The following is a 22625-nucleotide window of genomic DNA, read 5'->3' on the forward strand; positions in this document are numbered from 1 at the left end:
GCTGACAGCTCAGCTAGACAGTGGGGACAGTAGAGGGTCGAATCCACAACATTTATCAATAGCACGGAGAGCAGACAAGGGGAGCAGGTAGTCACTGGAAAATATGGAAAAGGTGCAAAATAAGGGATGGTTGCAGAGGAAAAAATGGAGAACAACAGAGTGATAAACACGCGACCCACCATACACGGAGGGACCACCGGGTATTGGTCTAGAACTAACAAATCACAGAGGTAGTGTCCCCTCACGACCCAACACATTAGTTCACAGGGAACCATGGCACCATCACGTTTGTAGTTGATTTTTTGTTTGTACTTGAACTTATGTTTACTTGAATATTACATTAGATTGATACTGATATATGAACAGTAAGGAAAGCATTACTAAAAAAAGACATGGGTACGGAACCAGACTGTCAGATTAAGGACAAGTACAATGCAGTGGGGCATAGTAAATGATCCGATGTAACTGAGACAAAGTAAATCAGACAACAGCCCACAATATAAATGAAAGCGCAATGTTGAATAGAACTTATAGTAATGACTATGAACGATAATGCCTTGAAAGATGAACCTGTATAATAACTAAAAGTTAATAAAAATATTAAAAAAAAAAAAAAAAGCAGTATCATGAAATTTCACCAGACCAATGCATTATAGTTTACCCTATGTGCACGACGAGGGGCCAGGTATAATAAATCAGAAAATAATAATTTGGAAGGGACCAATCACTCATAGACCCAATAGGTGCATAAAATAAAAAAAACGGTGCAGGGGTCTGATCTATCTCCTCATCCCATCATATGGAACCATATCACCTACCAAAAAGTATATGTAACAAATAACCAGATGTAATGGAGCCAGAATATGCTACTCACTGACTCAATTCTAATACTTTTCATAGCATGCAGTTCATTTGATACGCTAATGATGTAGGTGAATATCGACAGCAGAATTATATCAAACAAGAGTATTACACCTTTGTCACAAACATATTGGAACGATCTATGGCTTTTGACGCAGTGTGTTTTGGTATCTTGTTGTTTCTTAGAATATGTCACTTGCTGGATGCATCTTGGTTTGGGTTCAGTAAAACTAGGGGCCTCATTTACAACATTTTGGGGCAGAGCAGCACCAGAAGTTGCCTTGCATCAAAAGCAAAGGGTAGGAATGCACCGTATCTATGAGATATAGTGCATTCCTGTTCTCCTCTACTGCGCTGGCGCACAGTTGGCTACAAAATGTCAAAGCAGACACCCTTGCACTAGGCTGCAAGGGTGTCTGCATTGTAGGAATGGTTTTGTGCAGGAAGGGATATCTTCCCGCAAAAAAAAAAAAAAAAAGTCAGTAAAGGCTTTTACCTCTTTCTATGAGTGCTGCAGAATGTTGCACCCACAGAAAGAGTAAAAAACAAGGAGAAACAATGTTATTTCTCCTTGTTGTGTCTCCCTTTTACTTCCCCTGGGGAGGCATGGGCTTTTGACGCATTCCTGGGTTTACAGCATGTTGTATATCTGGAAATGAATGCTCATGGCACGTTTCCCTATCGCAGTGTGAGGCAACGCAGCGACTTGTGGCCATGAAATGCCACACAGGGTGGCTTTACGTTGCCTTGTAGTTATGGCTCTGGCCACAGGAGCATCAAAAAAGTGAAGCTCCGGTGGCACACAGGGGTATGTAAAGAAGCTCTTAGGTTTTTCTCTGAAGCTGGAAGACTCGCTTCTGGATTCACTGGTCAAAACATAATCTGAATATAATAGTCACATGCAGGGACACTGTTGGATTATGGTCCACATTATAGTAATTCGTAATGACTCCAACCATAGTCGACACTTGAAGATAACGTTAATAACTCTGATGAAAATTCTGGACTCGATCAATAAATGGTGGAAAAATTTACCTATGTGACTCTAAAATAGGTTCATGCTGTAAAACATGCAGTTGCCTTTGTTCATCTCACTTTATAACTTACACTCTCTTAAGTCAGTGTGGAAATAGTTCATACAATAAAGCTAGCTGTATTATAATTGAAGTCTAAAGTATTTGCCCAAGCCTTATAAAGAACGCTTGTCCAACTTGTATCATCTTTTTACCACCTGCATATGTGGTTTGTGCTGTAATCAAAGTAAAGGAAAACTACAGTGCAGAAACAAAAAAATTCTTAGGTTTTGGTGCTTCACAGAAATACGTTCTTGCTTTTAGGACTATCACTTGAGTTTCTGGAAACATCTCAAATAATGAAAAATGCTGACCCTTTTTAAAGGGCATATCAATCACTGCATGGATGTCTGTGATTTTGGGTCTTTATAAGAATAAACAATTTTATTTTACCTGGACAAGGAAGGTAGCAAACATTTCTTTATATATACACAGCGCATTTCATGAAATGAAATTACATATAGTCATTATGTACAGTTCACTGGACATCAAATCGTTTCATAACAAAATAAATTGCAGATGAGTTTAAGAAGATAGCACAGGTTCTCCTGAGGATACAAAACATTATCATGAAAGTTTTCAAAATGAACCTTGTGTAGAACAGAGCTGGTGAACATTATAGAAAGAGCTACGCTGGTGTAAAAAGAGATATCAGACATTGATTGGAATTTGTAAAAAAAAAAAAAAAAATAATAATAATAAAATATATTTACTTAAACATTAACAACCGATCTTTTTACAAAAAAGGGCACATTTATATAAAGTAACACAAACTTAATTTCCATCAATATTTACAGATACAAAGACAATTTTTGTGTATACATCATATACACTACAACCAGGGAAATCTGTGACCCACAGGTGTAACTTTCAGAAAATATACAGTAGACATGTACATTATATCACAGCAGTTGTGCAGAAATTTATTTACATGGCAGCGCAACATACCGTGATGGGAAGCAAGCTAAGCTAGGACATGAACTGACAGCGCTACTAGCAACGCTGCAGCTTTGAAATACTTGTCTTCTGGAGAAGGGCTTTTGGGGGCAGCACCAAAAACAGAGGGAAATGGCAGAACTAAAGTGATATTTATACCCAACTTATATCGTCTGGTAACTGAAAATAAATAAGAATGCAGGTAGCAAAGACCTAATGCTGTGGCTGCTGCTTTGTTGCGCTGTTTGATGGCAGTGTGATGGAAAACCCAGTATGACCATAAAGATAATTTGCAGATGATTTTTGAAAAAGGTGGAGTTTGTAGTGCTGTTGTTGTATCTTCGCCTTGTTTTTTTAAAAACAAAACATAACTGAAGAGTCCATTGTCTTTGCCACAAGTCCATTGTCCATAGTTGAAAGGATTCACCGTGGTCCAGGTGAACCCTTTCAGGAACTTGGTCAACTGTAGGGGTCCGTGGTACTGAAACACTTTTTCGGTTTATGATAACATCTAATGGAATGCATCCAAGAAAACACGTGGTCCAACCTCCATTTCATTACAGTTATAATAATACTGAATTCTATCAGTAAAAGAAAGAGTTATGACAATTAAGAGGCAGTAACCGGCCTATGCTAGACTGCAGGATGCACGGTGTTCCTTTAAGGCCGCAGGTTTTTCCACTGACAGGATAAAGCACGTGAATCAATTCTTGTCCTCCACTGTTTTTTTTGGGGGGGATACCATTGGTTCTTGTCTATTTAAAGTTTAGTTCCCAATAGTCTAAGAAAATGAATAATTTTATGTGCCTGTCATTGGAAAAGTAAACTGTTTTGGCAGAGTGATTTCTTCAATTTCACCACACCTTTTTGGTAGTTTTTTTTAGCACAGCACTCTAAAACAACACTCGGCAGTGAAGTTCATTTAGGGTCTCCGTGGTCCTCTTCTACCCAGGCCACTATTTTACCTTCCCATCCAGGAATGATATCATCATCATGGAACACCTGAAAGAAAAAAAGATTTGGTTTACTTTTTATAGCATCCACTATCAGTGGCACACTGCAAAAAGCCGACACTAATATCAAACTGATCAAAACTGGTGCAGGAGAGGAAATTTTACTGATGATTTTATTAATGAATAATGTACTGATCATTGATGAACTAATATGTGGAAAACGGGTGACATTTGTAAATGGCCACCATAATTCATTTTGTTTTCTGTTTAGGCTAACTTTAGCTAAATTTTCAGTTGTTTTTCATTGCTTAATGCTTACTTAAAAGGGTGATTAATAGCTTATAGATGTGTACACAGCTACCCCTAGTGGGATTTTCTGTTATGTCTCACAAGGTCAAATTTATTAGGGCATTGCTCGAGTTTAACTGTCCTATTGTTTAGAAAAGTGTCACTAACGTGTGATTTCTTCCTCGAGGGTGGAAGTAGATGGCAACTATGTTAGATGTTTCTTCCTGAACCTAAGATTCGGACGAGATGGAACAATGGACAGACAGACGACACGGAAGAGGAGAAGTAATTGTTATAAATGGAGTCTAGCTAATGATTACGTAAATGAAATGTTGTCGAATAAGAATTCAGAGTATTATGAATGTGTAACTTTTAGTTAACTAACTTTAGTTTTATTGGCTGAATGTACAACAACCCATGTCTTGACCAATCATGAGTTTTGTGAAAATTAATATGATGTTCTGTCACCTATTCTTTGGGTTGTTCTTCTTGGTTCCTGTTCGTCGTCGTTCTTGGGAGAGTTGGATTAGCTGTTGATGCAGACTAGACCTTACGAGATTATCCACTGATATGTCAGTCATGTAGGCTTGAGGGATTTATACATCGTCCTACTGATGGTGTCCCCTTGCTGAAATGATCTTCTTGTTGTTGTTCGATGGGTAATGTATAAAATTGTGTATTGTTGTGTGTCTTTTGTTTACAGGTACCAGTTGCAACTCATGAATTAATTGCTGCATAACAATATTATTTTTGTTATAACCAGAGCTAGTTTATTTTTCTAAATTTGTGTTTCTAAATCTTTTACATGAAGCCCAACATATTAATGCTAATTAGTGGCTAGTGAGGGAATTTGTCTATACATGTTTATGATTTATAATGGCGTTCTTTGATCTCTTGCCTAAATGTATTCTATTTCACTGTTGCAAATATTGGTGTTATTAAATTGTGTTATAATACTTGAGTTAATTTGTTTACTTGCTTTGATTAAACTCAGATATATAAGGAGTTCTAATCAACTGTTGATGAGTCTATATGCTTATCATTTATGTTTGAGAATTATTTTCGGGACTTTAGCGTCGTTAATATAGAGAAATAAATTTACAATCCTTCTTAATAAACTGGTGTGGTTATTGCATAGTGATTCGATTATTGATTTCTTGTTTATTGATGTTTATTATAACATGCATTCTTGACATCCTCTCAAATCAATGTTGTGTCGATCCATTGGCCTAAGGCGCGAGATCCACTATTTAGTTTGAGGTAATAGCTAGGATTTCTCAGCGGTGCAGCAGTTTTTGGTAGCAGAGTACGGTTATTATGATGGTGATGTCATAGTGTGTGAACGAATTCTTTTGAAATCATTTTACAATTTTCTTTTCTGAAATGTTCTACAGTTCAGAGAAAATGAGCTGCTTGTTGCCTTAAGTGAATTCCCCCAGTCCCCTGAGATGCTCTAGGTTGAAGGGTATGTTTCTAGTGGTGTTTGATTGAATTGAGTGAGGTGAGAATATTTTGCGCTTGCATAGCTTGAGCTAATTTGCAGTTGAGTGAGGAGTATATGAGTTTAGAGGGTGTGGTAGGTATGAGAGTAGGAAAGCAGCATTCTTTATTTGAGTGTGGCGCTTAGTGCAGGATAAATTGTCCACGTGGTTGTTGATGACGGACCTAAGGAGAGCGGTCTAAGACTCTTTGTCCATTTAGTAGATCGATCGGGCGTGGTTGGTAAGTCGACTTTGTAAGACAATTTGTGTGATTGAATTTTACTGGGATTCTGTGAGTACTAAGAGCACTAGGACAATAATCCAATGATCAGTTGAGAAGTGAAATTTGCAGGTCGAATTTTGATCACGAATGAGGGGAACTGTGAAAGAGAGTAAATGTAGATCCAAAAGATGAAGGCAACATTTGGACGGTTCCTAGAGCGATTGTATTACCGTACCTATAGTAAATGGAAAAATGTGTTTTCTTATTTTTGGTTTAAGATTTTGCTTTGCAAACTAATATTGCATTGGTTTGGTGTGTTATTTGTGTGAAAGTCAGGCCAAAAGACTTTGTCAGTGTCTCAGCGGTCGCGCTGAGAAGGGGTGTTTGCATTAGTGTGACGTAAGTTTTGCCGCGAGGTGAGAGTGTCAAAGAGGATTGTAGTCACTTTTTCTGATTGGTTATTTTTTAACAGATTTCATTGTTTTGTTTTGTTTTTGTTCGGATAGATTTCGTGAATAATTTTTCGTGATTAAAATCATTTTTGAATAAATTCTGTTGAAAATTAAGTTTTTCAAAGCTTTAAGAAGTGCCTTTAGAGGTGATGAGTATATTCCGGCACGAGAGGGAGAAATTTGTCCACCAGAAAATACTCGAGCATACATTGTGATTGAGGAGAAGGGAGCGTGCCTTTGGTTGAAACATTGGGTTAAGATCACAAAGAAATAAGGTTGTTTGGCTTTTCCAGAAAATGGTGCGTTTAATTTGAGAATTTTGGAGAATTTGAGGCAGATAATGTACAGTTTAAGACCTCCCCAGAGACCAGCATAGTATGAATATTTAGCGATTTGGGAGCTGATAGCTAAACAGCAACTAGCATTCAAATTCAAGAAAAGAAGGAGGAGAATAGCAAAGACATTAGCGGAAGCTAGAGGAGAAAAAAAAGATTTGAGATTAGCTACTCTACAGTGAATTAGATTATTTCCTGCTACAACAAAAGATAAGAATGGGTCAAAAGCTGAGAAGAAAAAGCATTCTTTAGTAAATAAGGAACATAAATTAAAAGTTTTGAAAAGAGTTATGTTTAATGACGATGATGAATTGGATGAAGCTGAATTGGTTTCTGAGATTTTGCAAACTTATCCACCACCACATACAGCTCAAGGAGGTTAGAGAACTTGCGAGAGTGGAATGAGTGGAAGTGGGATTGGTAAAATGAGTCCTACTGCACCATCCACATCGGAGGTATCACTGAATATCTTGAGCAATGAACGAGTTCAGATGCAGAGTAGTTTTAATGATTCATTGAACAATGGACATCAGTTGGAGATAAACATTCCTGAAACGTATCCAGAGGCTCGGATTGTAAGGACGACCATTAATTCAGTGTTGTCACCAGGTCAACGAGGGCTGAATATAATTCAGAAAGAGCCTATTCAAATGCAGATTCCTTAAATGCAGAGCATGAGAACAATGCAGACACAGAAAACTGGATCTTTTGCTAGTCCAGATGCAATTTCAGTACCTATTACGATGGGTCCGCTTATGCCACTATATGTACAGACTAATAATAGTGGAGTGGGTTCTTTAGTCCAATTTCAGAATGGAGTATTGGAAAAATCGACTCCAAGTCAAGAACAAAACCTGCATGAGACTAAGGCCCGTATTTATACTTTTTGACGCTAAACTGCGCTAACGCAGTTTAGCGTCAAAAAATTTGGCGCCGGCTAACGCCATTCTGAAGCACCATGCGGGCGCCGTATTTATTGAATGGCGTTAGCCGGCGCAAGCAGACCGGCGCTGCCTGGTGTGCGTGGAAAAAAACCACGTACACCAGGCAGCGCCGGCGTTGGGAAAAATGACGTTAGGGCGTCTTAAAATGGCGCAAGTCAGGTTGACGCTAAAAAATCGTCTTAACCCGATTTGCGCCATTTTAAACGACGCCCAGACGCCATTTACATGACTCCTGTCTTAGTAAAGACAGGAATCATGCCCCCTTGCCCAATGGCCATGCCCAGGGGACTTATGTCCCCTGGGCATGGTCATTGGGCATTGTGGCATGTAGGGGGGCACAAATCAGGCCCCCCTATGCCAAAAAAATAAATAAAATAAAAACATTTATACTTACCTGAACTTACCTGAATGTCCCTGGGGTGGGTCCCTCCATCCTTGGGTGTCCTCCTGGGGTGGGCAAGGGTGGCAGGGGGGGTCCCTGGGGGCATGGGAGGGCACCTGTGGGCTCATTTTGAGCCCACAGGCCCCTTAACGCCTACCCTGACCCAGGCGTTAAAAAGTGGCGCAAATGCGGGGTTTTTTGACCCGACCACTCCCGGGCGTGATTTTTGCCCGGGAGTATAAATACGACGCATTTGCGTCGCCGTCATTTTTTTAGACGGGAACGCCTTCCTTGCATCTCATTAACGCAAGGAAGGCGTTCACGCAAAAAAATGACGCTATTTGCCCATACTTTGGCGCTAGACGCGTCTAACGCCAAAGTATAAATATGGTGTTAGTTTTGCGCCGAATTTGCGTCGAAAAAAACAACGCTAATTCGGCGCAAACGGAGTATAAATATGGCCCTAACTCTATAAAAGATTTGTCTTCTGTTGGGAATTCTGGGACCAGATCCTACAGTAATCAGGGGGAGAAACTATTGTTTCCACAGCAATGTGTGAGTACAGTAAGACAGCAAGATTCAAATGCACAGTCTAATGAGATTTCTTTAAAAGGTTTATCCACACAAGAAATAACCAAGTGGTTAGAAGACATAAGTAATTCAAAGACTTTAGAGAAACAGAACAGAGAGGAAGACTCAATAGGCAGAGTGAGATTGTCAATGGAAGGAAATGAGCCTCTTGAAGGGACAATGGGTGTGAACATACTTGAAGCATATACTGAAGCTCTATTAAGATACTTATGTAAAATAATTACAAAAGGGAGTAAGAAAAGTATGCAAATGAATGACATTGATCGCACAAAATTGAAAAGCCTGAAGAGAAGTTATAGGTTAGATCTTGAAGGAGATTTTGCTCACATGAGGTCTACAGGGATGAAAACACATCTTAGGGAATTACTTGAAAGAGTGCAGGTTTGGAGAGCATTAGACAAATGGGAAGGCAGATGGGTCAAGAAAAGAGAAAGACCAAAGAAAGGAGATATGGCACAGACAGGAGATTCAGTGAAAATGTTACAGATGAGGGAAACACCAGGAGGGAATTGTGTACATGTACCTTGGAGTAGGAGTGATATCTTAAGTTTTACATATGATTATCCAAGGTTGAGAGAGAAGCCAGTAGAATGGTATCAGCAGACAGATAGGTTTGTAAAGCTTGCAAAATGTCTGTGGGAAGATGTGAATACTCTCTTTGATATTGTTGTTTCAGCAGATTTGTGGATTGAATGCAAACGTAGTGTGGATAGGCTGACAAGTGAGCTGCAAAGGGATTTGAAAACAGGTGCACCATCTCCAGAAGTAATGAAATATTACTATAAAGTTGTTGAGTTTCTGAAAATTGATTGGCAACGCATAGACAGAAATAGCACAGGAAGCAAAAGAATCGATTCATGCATATTATGAAAGGTTGTTGAAGGTGTTTAAACATTTCAGTGGTACGGAGACAATCAAGAAAGAGAATATGCATCATTTCGTGTTTAGGTTTGTTGAAGGATTGAGACCAGAAATTAGTCAGATGATTAGGAACCATTTAATTTGTTGGCAAGTCAAACCGATTGATGAGTTGTTGCAGTATGCGAAATACTGTAGTGATGAGACTGAAATGAAGCAGAAAAAGTTGAAGGAGAAAGAAATGGTGATGCAGATGAAGGCTGCACAGACAGGAATGCAAGGACATTTTCCGCCGCAGTCAAAAGGAACTGGCATGTTTCAGAGTCAAGGCAGAGGTCGAGGTGGAATGATGTTTCCAGTGGCCAATAAAAATGTGGATTTGAATTCAGTGGTGATGCAGGATGAGCAGCAAAGAAGAAGAGTGTTACGTTGTCATAATTGGGGGCAATTCGACATTGGAAGAGACGGTGTCCATTGTTGAATCAAGGTGGTGTTGTGCAACAGACAAATGGTGTCAATTCTTATCAGAGCATGAAAGGACCTACAATGGGAGGTCAAAATCAGAATTTCAAGAATAATGTAAATGCTATGCAGGGTTTCCAACCTTTGCTGCTGATGCAGCAGGTACAAAATGGACAACTACAGGTACAAGTACAAATGCCACAGGTACAATTGCAGCCATAGGTGCAGATGGTGCCTGCACAACAAATTCACATACCGAGGCAGGTCCAAATGATACAGGGTCCTATGGATCAACAAGTAATGCTTGCGCAGGTGGTCACGGATAAGAAATCAAATAAAAGTGAAATAACAGTTGATCAATTTCCTTTACCCAGTGAGGATGAAATAAAGATGAATGGCCGTGGATAGTTCAGATGAGGAGGCCTATGTGATGGCGGCATCATTAGAGGTGGATCAGAAGGGTCCTTATGTATAGGGGGAAGTACATGGTCATGAAGTTAATTTCCTGGTCGACACAGGAACTACACGCTCAACAGTAAGAACTGTAGAGGTTCCAGATATACTTATATCAGAGAGAACAATTCAGATTGTCGGAGTTGCGAACAAACATTTGACCAATACTCATACAGAACCAGTTTTTGTTAAAATTGGTAATTTTAAGGATTTTCACAGATTTGTTATTTGCGATTTCAGTCCAGGTCATTACTAGGAAGAGATCTGTTGTGTAAAATAAATTGTTAAATTTCTTTTTCAACTAAAGGAATTGAGATTGAGACAAACAGTGATGAGGAAGTTTAACGATTACAGCTGAAAATGAACAAGTGTCTAGAAAGTTTCCTAGGATTATTTTTGATGAACAAGAAAATTAAGAAAATAATTCAGTTGATTTCTTTCCAGTTTTTGAAATAAAAGATCTTCCAGTTGATTTGCAGAAAAGGGTTAAGGCAAAGGTTTGGGATCTTTCAGGAAAGGACACTGGCTTGATCAAGGGAGCTGAAGGAGTCAGAGTGGCAGTAAAAGAGAATGTGGTATTTCCACAAACTGCACAGTATCCGATGACAAATTAGGCAATCGAAGGAATAAGACCCTTGATAGAGCAGTTCTTGGAACATGAAGTTTTGAAAGAAGTGATGAGTAGCCTGTGTAATTCACCAATAATGGGTTTGAAAAGGCCAAGTGGGAAAATTCGTCTTGTCCAGGATTTGAGGAAAATATTTGCAATCTAATCAAATGTTGTCCGGTCATGGCAAACCCAGCTGTGATTATGTTCCAGATTCCGTGTGATGCTGAGTGGTTTACTGTGATAGATTTATGTCAAGCATTTTTCTCCATGCCTGTACACGAGGACAGTAGATATCTCTTTTGTTTCAAATTCCTGACCAGAGTCTATTGTTGGTGTAGAATTCCTCAAGGACTTTCAGAATCACCATCGATTTTCAATCAGATATTGAAAAAGAATCTGGAGTCATTGGTAAGTCCTTACCAATCGACATTGGTGCAGTATATAGATGATCTATTGATTGCAGCGAAGACAAAGGCAGGATGCAAGAAAGATAGAACTGCACTGTTAAATTTTGTGGGGGATAATGGTCATAAGGTGTCCCTACGAAATTGCAATATTGCCAGGGAAAGGTGAAGTATTTGGGTCATTTGTTTGAGAAAGGAACCAGAAGAATTTTGAGAGAAAGAGTAGCAACAATTATGAAAATACCAAGTAATCAGAAAGAAATGAGGATGTTTCTTGGAATGGTAGGATATTGTCGTCAGTGGATTCCAAATTTCTCAGCTACTTCAAAACCTTTGCAAACACTGACACATAAGGATGTTTCAGATCCCAGATGAGGAATGTAGGAGAGCATTTACTGAGTTGAAATAAAGTTTATGTCAAGCTCCAGCTTTATGGATCAAATCTGTTTATTATTTTCAAGTTATTAACATATTAAGTACAGCTCTTCACAAGAAAACAGTCACAATGCAGCAGTCCAAGTCTGGAAGCGTGGGGGTAGCCCATAACAATCCACTCCTGGTCAACCATGCCCAATAGGCCGCCTCCTCTAAGTACTGCCATCCCTTGAGGGGTCACCCATCATCATGTGCTGCACTGTGAAGCGATCTCCATGCACGGTAATATACAACATAGAAATGATTAATAAAACACCAACATTGTTTCCCTGAAATGGTCCGCTGGGCAGAAATCACTCGAATCCCTCGCCCTACCCCTGCATGGTCCCGGTTCTCCCAGGAATCTCTCCCGCAAACCCACTCCACGAGGCTCAGGTCAAACCCAGCACTCTCAGGTAAGCCGGGCATGTCAACTCCGTGAACTCATTAAATAAGATCTGCAAGAATGGTTGCCACAGGTCCCTGAAATCACCGCCCTGCTGCTGTGAGGTCAGAGTAAGCTTCTCCATAGCGAGAATGAACCACAGCTTATGAAGCCATGATGTAAATGTCGGAATCCTGTCAGTACCCCACATCGCTAGTATCAGCTGCAACGCCGCATTGAGGGCCAGGGCCATCTGCCGCCCTTTCAATGATCTCAGGGGGAAGGTGAGCGGGTTGGGTAAGCCCAACAAGATATACGTTGGGAATCTGGGGATCTGTGTACCAAACGCTGTATCAATAGTGTCTATAACACCCTCCCAGTGTCTGTGAAGTTTGGGGCAATGCCAGAGTAAGTGCACAAGCGTACCCCCTCCCCCTTTCCCCCTCCAACAGAGGCTAGACTTAGTGGGATCCCAAGCGTGAATCCTTGCTGGGGTGTAGTACCAATAGGAGGCCACCTTATATGCTGTCTCTGTGCCTGCCGCATTGTAAGCCGTGTGGTGAGTCCTATAAAATATACTATCCCATTCTTCATCAGACAGTTCCCTTTCCAGTTCCCTCTCCCATTGCAGTTGGCCTTTAGATTTAGGCGGACGACCCTCCCCCTGCAATATTCCGTAAAGCTCCGAGATCACCCGTTTATCATCCTTCTTCACTAGGAGCCATTTTTTAAACGGCGTCAGCGGCCTATTAATTAATGCTCTATTAGCTGGCAACAGGGCCCAATGCCGCATTTGATAGTACATCATCCTGTCTGCCTCTGTTAAGCCAACGGTCTCCCTCATCTGGTCAAAGGAGATCACCCCCTGCTAGTCAAGGAGACATCCCACCCTTTTACAACCCGCCTCATACCATCGGCGCAACGCTTCCACTTGTAAGCCCGGTCCAAAGTCAGGGTTCACACCCAGAGGGGTCATTGGGGATGGGAACGTCGTCAGTCCCAATCGACCGGCCACCACGTCCCATACACGCAACATCACTTCCGTAATCGGGGATGAATAAAGGCCGCTCGCCCTGTGCCGGCGTCGGAGCCAGGGCTCCTTCCATATATGGTAGCCCGCCACCGCATGGTCCATGAAGCACCAATGTTTCTCAGTGGACGGGTGACTCTACTCTAGTAAAAAACGCAACTGCGCTGCCTGAAAATATCGCAAGAGGCAAGGAACCGCTAATCCCCCCATTCCCTTGGAGCGATACAGAGTCCGGCGTGGAAGACGCGTCGCTCTACCCTCCCAGATGAATCTCAGAACCGCTGTATGAAGGGTTGCAATCGTTCGGGGCGGAGGCGTCAGGGGAAGCGCCTGGAACACATACAGGACACGTGGGAGGATAGTCATCTTCACCGCCGCCACCCTGCCCAACCAAGACAGCTTAAGTCTCCTCCAGGTCTCTAGATCTTGCGAACCAGTTTCGTATAGTTCAGAGTTGCCGTTCTAGCAACGGAAGGCGCCAAATCAATCCCCAAATAAGGAAGTTGTGAGGACGACCATATAAAATGGAATCGGGCCCTCAGGTCACTTTCATGCTCAGTGCTAATAAATCGACTCAGGGCCTGTTACTTCTGCATATTCATCCGGAATCCCGAGATCCGGCCAAATTCATCAAGTATCCCCATTAGCGCAGGCAGCGAGGTTACGGGCTCTGCCAGGGTAAGAATCACGTCCTCCACAGACAGGGAAATGAGATGGTCATCGCCCCCGAATTTCACACCAGTGATCTGAGGACTATCACACAGCCGCTGCGCCAGGGGCTCCATATAGAGCACAAACAATAGAGGTGAGAGCAGACACCCCTGCCGAGTCCCTCGTTGAATCGAGAATGGCAATGATAGCGTCCCATTGACCCGGACCGCCGCCCGAGGCGCCTAATAGATGCAACGGATCCATGCCATAAAGTCGGGGCCCAACCCAAAGCGTTCAAGCACCCTTAACAGATATAGCCAATGGACTCTATCGAACGCTTTTTCGGCGTCAACAGAAAGGAAAATCGCCTCCCTGCGTGAACGATACGTTTTATCCAGCAGATGAAGCAATCGCTTTGTGTTATCGCTGCACTGCCTGTGTGGTATAAAACCTGCTTGGTCAGGATCCACGAGACCTGGCATGTAATAATTAAGCCTATGAGCAAGTATTCCTGTAAAAAATTTGGCATCAATATTCACGAGTAAGATTGGCCTGTAGGAGGCACATTCCTCTGGGTCTTTCCCCGGCAAGCTCCAGCTTTATGTATGCCTGATCACACAAAACAATTTCTGTTGTTTTGTCATGAACGAGATGGATGTTTCTTCTCTGTCTTGACACAGACACATGGTGGTGTCAATCGACCAGTAGCATATTTTTCAGATACTTTGGATCCAGTTGCAGCAGCATTACCAGGATGCTTGCAAGCAGTTGCAGCAGTCGAGCAGAATAAACCCAAAGTTACAATATTGTGATGGTTATCCTATGACAGTAATGGTACCTCATTCAATAGAGATTTTGTTGACACGATCAAAGATGCAATACTTGACCAATGCAATATTAACACATTATGAAACAGTGATTCTTGGGGCACCTAATGTAACAATCAAGAGATGTACAGTGCTTAGCCCAGCAACATTATTACCAGTTGAAAGAATTGACTCAGATAAAATAGATGACACTGAGCATGATTGTTTGGAAGTTACAGAATTGTGCAAAAAAACAAGGGAAGATATGAGAGACACTTGCCTAGAAGACAATGATCAAATTATCTTTGTTGATGGTTCCTACTTGAGAGATAACATGGGTACAATGAGAGCAGGATATGCGGTATGCACAATTACTGGCATATTAGAAGCTTCATGGCTTAAAGTATTTTCTGCTCAGATTGCAGAATTGGTGGCTCTTACTAGAGCATGCCAAATGTCAGACCAGATTAAAGTAACGATCTATACTGATAGTCAATATGGATTCGGCATTGTGCATGATTTGGGACAAATTTGTCACAGGAGTTTCTTAACGTCGCCAGGTTCACCTGTAAGCAGGGTGAAGGACTACATGAATTGTTACAAGCTGTTCAGAAACCTGGGAAAATTGCTGTACTTAAATGCAGTGCACATCAAAGAGGACAGAATTATGTGACTTTGGGAAATGCTTGTGCAGATCAGGTTGCAAAATTCTGTGCCTTAAATAGTATCTTGTTCAAAGGGAAATGGGAACTGATGCCTGAAAATGTTGGTGTTTATACAAACTTTACAGTGCAAATTGTTGAGACTTTGGAGGAGCTGAAGACTATACAAAATAATGTTAAAGAAGAAGACCATAGAGATTGGGTGAAACAAAATTGTATACAAAGGGAAGATGATATTTGGGTGACGACGGAAGGGAAGGTAGTTTTACCAAACAGTTCACTGACACAGATGGCCAGATACTACCATGGTCAAGCACACATAGGGAGAGATGCAATGATTAGGAGTTTCAAAACAGTTTTGGTTTAATCTGAAATTTAGAGAAGCTGCTGAATTAGTTTGCTATAGATGCATTGTCTGCCAGCAGAAGCATGTTGGTAAAGGAACAGTTGTCAACATGGGAAAAATAGGCATGGTGGGAGGTCCATTCAGCAGAATGCAAATGGATTTTATTGAGATGCCTGTGTGTGCTGGTTTGAAATATGTGTTGGTGATTGTGTGCATTTTGAGTCACTTGATTGAAGCTTATCCTACAAGAAGAAATGATAGCCTTACAGTAGCTAAGTTACTTTTGAGAGAGTTGATTCCATGTTTTGGTTTTCCGGTCTCTTTAGAATCAGATAGAGGAAGTCACTTCAGCAATGAGGTAATAAAGTTACTAATTTCAGTTTTAAACATTCAGCAGAAGCTACATTGTAGTTACCGCCCAGAAGCTTCAGGACTTGTAGAGCAGATGAATGGAACTCTGAAGTCCTGATTGGCAAAGGTTTGTGCATCAATGAATTTGAAATGGCCAGATGCTTTACCTTTAGTACCAATGTCAATGAGAAGTACTCCTGACAAGAAGACTGGTTTGTCTCCTCACGAAATTCTGATGGGGAGAGCAATGAGATGCCTGCAAATGCACTTGTAAATATTACAGATGACATGGTGTTTAGATTATTGCAAAGGCTTGGCTGATGTGGTCTGATCTTTTTCTCATCAGGTGGAAGCTACAACAGTTCAACAATCTCAAAGTCAAGGTCACAACTTGAGAGCTGGTGATTGGGTCATCATACAAAAGAACAGGAGGAAGTCATGCTGGGAGCAACGGTGGAAGGGGCCCTAGCAAATCATCCTTGTAACAACGACAGTTGTGAAGTGTGCAGGTTTGCAGAATTGGGTGCATGCCAGTCATACAAGGAAGGTGAATAATCCAACAGAACAAGAAGAGGAGCTGTTGAGATTACCAATAGCTAACAACATTCCAGGACAAGAGCAGGAACAGGAAGAGCTGGACAAGATTCCGGAGAATGTTCGAGATGTACCTACTCCTATGACTGATGAAAAAGAGCAAAGTTTGGAGGAGAGTGAACAGTCTACGGGTAGAGTAGAGGAACAATCAGCACAAGCAGGAGGAGAAACATCGGTTTAGAGCAGTTCTGATCAGAGGAGGGTGTCCCCAGTAGAGAGTGATCAGAAACAACGGAGTGAGAGAAAATCTGCTCAGAGGAGGGTGTCCTCTGCAGCAGGTGATTTGACATACCAAACTGAACAAGTGACTGACCCCACTGGAAAAGGAATTGAGACAGATCCCACCCAAGGGGATCTCCCACCCAAGGGGATCTGACTCATCCTGAACCAGTTGCGGGAACATCAGAAGAAAAGGGTTCAAGCTCAAGTTCGAATCCAATTTTAAGAAAGTTACTGACAAGGAAGACATTAAAAGAGATAATTGGACAGAGAAAAGTTTAAAAGGCGAAAAAATAAATGTAGTTCCACCAATGCAGGAGGAAAGAGGACTGAATGAAATACAAAATAGTAGTGGAGAAGAAGGCGAAAGTAGTAAAAGAAACAAAAAGGAAGAGAGTTGCAAGCAAGAGATATTCTGGTCCAGAATGGGCATATGTAACTACCAATGATTGGCAAGAAGAATTTTTGAGTTATTGTTTTGATAGAGACATTGAACATTTTCATTTTGGCATGTGAAAAATAACAGAGTATGTTTGGGGAAAAGCTGAAATCGAAAGAAAAGTTCGAAAGTCATGTTTAGAAGAGACATTGATAACTGATTTTAACAAATTGAGATACTGAATTTGACAAGCTGCTATACCAGATTTGACAAGAAGACTGTCCTGTGTGAATGAACATATGAAAAAAAATCATAATTTTATGGACGGAGTTTTTGAAATTGTTGTTTTTGTTTTTTTTTGTTTTTTTTTTCCTAATTCTTCAGAGATCATGAGAAACTCTAGTAACCAAAACGGTAGAATTAGCTGTTGTAAATGTGTAAATATTAGTTTGGCGCAAGCAAGTGTGTTAATATGCTTATTGTTATTTGTAGGTGTGATTTTTTATGAGATGAGTGGAGCCACCCATACTGTAGAGATTGATAATTCATTAGAGACTACTACTACATTGTTAACAAAAGATAAGTTTAGAACAGATGTCAAATACTTACCTGAAGAGAAAGAGCTTTCTTCTAATGCTTTCTATTTCTTATTGCGTGAGTATGTTGAGGTGATGGACGTGAAAGATTATGTTTGTATGCAGATTACGACTTTGGTGGAAGAAGGAACTACTTATCATAGTCTACCTGTGACTTTTGCTATAAATTGTAGTCTTTTACTAACGCGTTTTTATAACAAAGAGTATATTCAATATTTATTTTCTAATTTTTATGTTGTGTTTTCGTATGTGCCTGTCATTGGTTATTTGAATAAAATAGCCAAGGATAATAACATATTTATTATCAGAGAATTCTTTGAGCCTACTTTAACATTTGGAACTGCTTTTGCTCAAAGAAATAATCTCACCTGTTTATGAACACCTGTAGAGAAGAACTTTTTTGATTTTAGATAACACAGAAGATAGGAGAAGAGAAATAAAGGCTAAGATAAATAAGGGAATGATTAGTCGTAGACCTGGGACTGACTATGCTTATACTGATGTTACTAAACAAGGAGGATTAATATTTGGGCAAGCTTTGTATATATAGGCCACATAGTAGTAGTCATAGAGAGTTTGTAGGTATGAGTGAATGTAGGCATGTGTTTATGTTTCGGAGTAAATGGGATTTTATGATGAATGGACAGGACCCACCAGTGCCTGGTGTTTACTATATTTGTGGAAGAAATGCTTACTACCGTCTACCTAGGGGATGGTATGGCACATGTTATTTGGGAATAGTCTTTTCGAAATACCAGCTGTAAGACTTGAGTAAATTTCCTAAAATGACGAGAATTCAAACGAAACACAAGTGGAAATTAATTTCTAGCATTGTTTTGGAGCTATAATTCCTTCAGTGGGAGTAGTTCTGAATTAAATTAAGATACAGAAATTGTCTATAATAGTGGATAACATGTTGACAAGTTATTCTGGAGCTATTATTCTTCTAGATACTGAATTGGCTGCTACAAGAGCTATGGCACTTCAGAACGCCCCTACGTTAGACATTCTTTTGGCGAAAGAGGGCGGAGTTTGCAAATTACTTGGTTTGAGTCATTGTTGTACGTATATACCAGATAATTCTAAAGAAATAAGAGGTTTAATTAATAATGTAACAAATAACAAAGAAGAATTAAAAGAACTAACTGAAACTACTATCTGGGAGAAAGCTGGCAACGGAATTGCAACTGTGGGAAATTGGTTTGGCAACCTGGGGAAAGGAATTATATTAAAAATAGTCAAATGGGTTTCAATAATTGTGTTTTGTCTAATTGGAATTTGGGGATCCTATAGATTAATCAAATGGGTAAAAAAGAAAAGGTTTGAAAAGAATCAGAAAAGATTTGATGTTAAAATGAATTCCTTTTATGGGAAAGGTGAGGGGAAAAAGTAAATTAATACAAAGATGAGACAAGATTTTGAATTACTGAAAATAACCTCTTTGGTGCGGGCGTCGGCCACTGGCTGACGGCCACACACCCTCCCTGGTGCGGGTCACGACCAGTGGCCGACACCAGGAAGGGCATTAATAATTTTATTTTATTTTTTTAAAACTTCCCCCGGGAGACACAGAAGCTTCCGTGTCTCCCCCCGCCCCTCACCCGCCCCTTTGTGACGTCAGCGCGCCGTTTCAAAGGTGTTTTCCCCATCAAAGCAGGAAGCAGCCTTGCGGCCGCTTCCTGCTTTGATGGGGAAAACGGCCTTTTCCACGTTCGGGAAGGCCTCGTAAGAAAGGGGAGAGTCCGCCCCCGATCGCAGCTGTGCTGCGATCGGGGGCCAGGAAACACTTTCAGGTTTCCTGGCCCCCCGATCGCAGCACAGCTGCGATCAGGGGGGCCAGGAAACACTTTGAAAAGGCCTCGTAAGAAAGGGGAGAGTCTCCCCTTTCTTACGAGGCCTTCTGAAACTGTTTCCTGGCCCCCGATCGCAGCACAGTGCCCCCACAGGGGATTTTTTTTTTTCCAAATAAAAATAAAATAAAATGAAATGACAGGGAGTCGCCCGTGGGCAGGGTCCAAGGAAACCATACAACAACTAAAAAAAAATATATGTATATATAGATCTAAATATATCTATGTAGATAGATATATCTAGGTACATGGATATATCTATAGATATATCTATGTAGATATATATATATATATATATATATATATATATATATATATATATATATATATATAGAGGTAGATCTATATCAAAGAGATTTATAAAGCGCGCTACTCACCTCTGAGGGTATCAAGGCCCGGGGGAAGGGGGGAACGGGGGGAGGGAAAGGGGCTGGGAGGTTCACTGTTCGAAAAGCCAGGTTTTGAGGCCCTTCCTGAAAAGAAGTAGGTTTTGGGTCTTGCGAAGGTGGGTTGTGAGGGCGTTCCAGGTTTTGGGTGCAAGGTAGGAGAAGGATCTGCCCCCGGTGGTGGTGTGTTTGATGCGGGGGACAGAGGCGAGAGAGAGGTCAGCTGAGCGGACGTTTCGTGTGGGGGTGTGGAAGGTGACTCTCGTTGAGGTAGGCAGGGCCTGTGTTGTGGAGTGATTTGTGTGCGAGGATGAGGATCTTGAAGGTGATCCTTTTGTCAATGGGGAGCCAGTGGAGGGATTTGAGGTGTGGAGAGATGTGTTTGTGTCGGCGGAGGTCAAGGATGAGTCGTGCTGCTGAGTTCTGGATGCGTGTAGTTTGCGCTTGAGTTTTAGAGTGGTGCCGGCGTAGAGGGCGTTTCCGTAATCAAGCCTGCTGCTGATGAGTGCGTGAGTGACAGTTTTTCTGGTCTCTGTGGGGATCCATTTGAATGTTTTTCAGTATACGGAGTTTGTTGAAGCATGAGGAGGTAAGAGCGTTGATTTGTTGGGTCATCGAGAGGGAGGAGTCTAGGATGATGCTGAGGTTGCGTGCGTGGTTGGCGGGGGTGGGTGCAGGGCCTAGCGTGGTGGGCCACCATGGGGGGTCCCAGGTGTTTTTGTGTGGGCCAAAGAGGATTATTTCGGTTTTGCTTGAGTTGAGTTTCAGGTGGTTGGCTGTCATATATATATCACTTTTGTCAATATGTGTGTGGTTTCCCTGGGGGGAAAAGGGTCCGACTTGTCTAGTGACAGTTTTAGTGCCATAAAGAAGCGCAGAAGGTTTATATGCCTACTGCAAAGAGCACATCTGTATTTTATGTAAATAGCTGAGTACATTAGTAAAGTCTATAGAGAGATGAAGGGCACTTTTGCTGGGTGGTAATGAGGGAATCCGAGGAGGAGGGAGTGGGAGCACCAATAATGATTGTTGGACTGGGCGCAGGAGGAGCTAAAGACTGTGATGAATGGTATGTGACAAGGTGTTTTTTGAGTGTCTTGAAAGTACGTGCTGATTGAGGGAAGAAGCGCAGGTAAGGTGGCCTTTACTGTTGCACGTGTCTCACACACACCATCGATTTTGTGACTGTCTACGTAGGCTAGTGTTTTAGACCTACAGTTTAGCCAATAGCAGAGATGGCATCTTGATGGATGACTGCTGCCTGCACTCGGGTTATAGAGGACCGCTCTGACATAGGATCAGAGACTGAGACATCAGATACTGAGACAGCATCTGAGGGATAGGACAATGGCGCAGACTCTGGGAGTGATTTTTCAGTCAGAGGAGTCCCATTCGAAAACTCCTCTTCCAGTACATTATGAGGGAGGTGATGAGGACAGTCCTGCTGTCCCTTCGCAAGCTGTTCGTGCAACTGGGTAATAGTGGGTTAGGCCAACCCAGAGAGCAGGTGAATGCGGCGGCAAGCAGAGAGAGAGTGCTCTCTTGAGAGCTCCCCAATTTAGTTCAGCCCCAAATTCCACCACCCAAATCATATTGTGGAGACATCAAAATTGTCTATGGCAAAACAAACTGGTTTTGTAAGGCAGGCACCTGTGTTTTTGGTCCTGGATTCGGCGGCCATATAGAGAAACACACTAAACCCAAACATTTCTGGAAACTAGACATTCGGGGGAGTCCACAGAGGTGTGACTTGTGTGGATTCCCCAAAGTTTTCTTACCCAGAATACCCTGCAAATCTGAAATGTTGAAAAAAACCTCAATTTTTCTCGCATTTCTGTCACACAAACTACAGGAATATGCTGGGATCCACAACATTCCTACCACCCAGTGACTCCTCACCTGTCCTGATAAAAACACTACCCCACTTGAGTGCCTACACCTAGTGCCTGTGTCAGGAATGGATCACCCCAGGGTCAACAGCTGCCTCACGTAAGGACCAACATTGACCGTTGTGTGATCTATTCCTGTCGCAGGCACCAGGCCTAACCACACAAGTGAGGTATCATATTTATCGGGAGACTTGGGGGAATGCTGGGTGGAAGGAAATTTGTGGCTCCTCTCAGATTCCAGAACTTTCTGTCACCGAAATGTGAGGAAAACGTGTTATTTTAGCCACATTTTGAGGTTTGCAAAGGATTCTGGGTAACAGAACCTGGTCCGAGCCCCACAAGTCACCTCATCTTGGATTCCCCTGGGTTTCTAGTTTTAAAAAATGTGCTGGTTTGCTAGGTTTCCCCAGGTGCCGGCTGAGCTAGAGGCCAAAATCCACAGGTAGGCACTGTTTTCTATGAAAAAATGTGATGTGTCCACGTTGTGTTTTGGGGCATTTCCTGTCACGGGCGCTAGGCCTACCCACACAAGTGAGGTATCATTTTTATCGGGAGACTTAGGGGAACGCTGGGTGGAAGGAAATTTGAGGCTCCTCTCAGATTCCAGAACTTTCTGTCACCGAAATGTTAGGAAAACTTGTTTTTTTAGCCACTTTTTGAGGTTTGCAAAGGATTCTGGGTAACAGAACCGGGTCCGAGCCCCGCAAGTCACCCCTCCTTGGATTCCCCTAGGTCTCTAGTTTTCAGAAATGCACAGGTTT

The 22625-nt window shown here is 41.6% G+C and overlaps 1 protein-coding gene across 9 annotated transcripts in view; it reads right to left on the minus strand.

Moving 5' to 3' along the window:
- Positions 1–2293: 2293 nt before the first annotated feature.
- The window catches only part of DIXDC1 (DIX domain containing 1), a 523962-nt gene continuing 503630 nt past the window's right edge, over positions 2294–22625 (minus strand). For 8 of the 9 annotated variants that reach the window (XM_069224988.1, XM_069224993.1, XM_069224994.1 and 5 more), the window contains one exon: positions 2295–3872. In XM_069224988.1, the coding sequence (XP_069081089.1) occupies positions 3789–3872 (84 nt within the window). In that variant the 3' untranslated portion in view covers positions 2295–3788. Of the gene's footprint in view, positions 3873–22625 lie in introns of all 9 variants that reach the window. The other variant, XM_069224996.1, reaches the window with a different exon arrangement.

Source organism: Pleurodeles waltl, chromosome 3_1, assembly GCF_031143425.1.
Source record: "Pleurodeles waltl isolate 20211129_DDA chromosome 3_1, aPleWal1.hap1.20221129, whole genome shotgun sequence".
Classification (NCBI taxonomy): Eukaryota; Metazoa; Chordata; class Amphibia; order Caudata; family Salamandridae; genus Pleurodeles; species Pleurodeles waltl.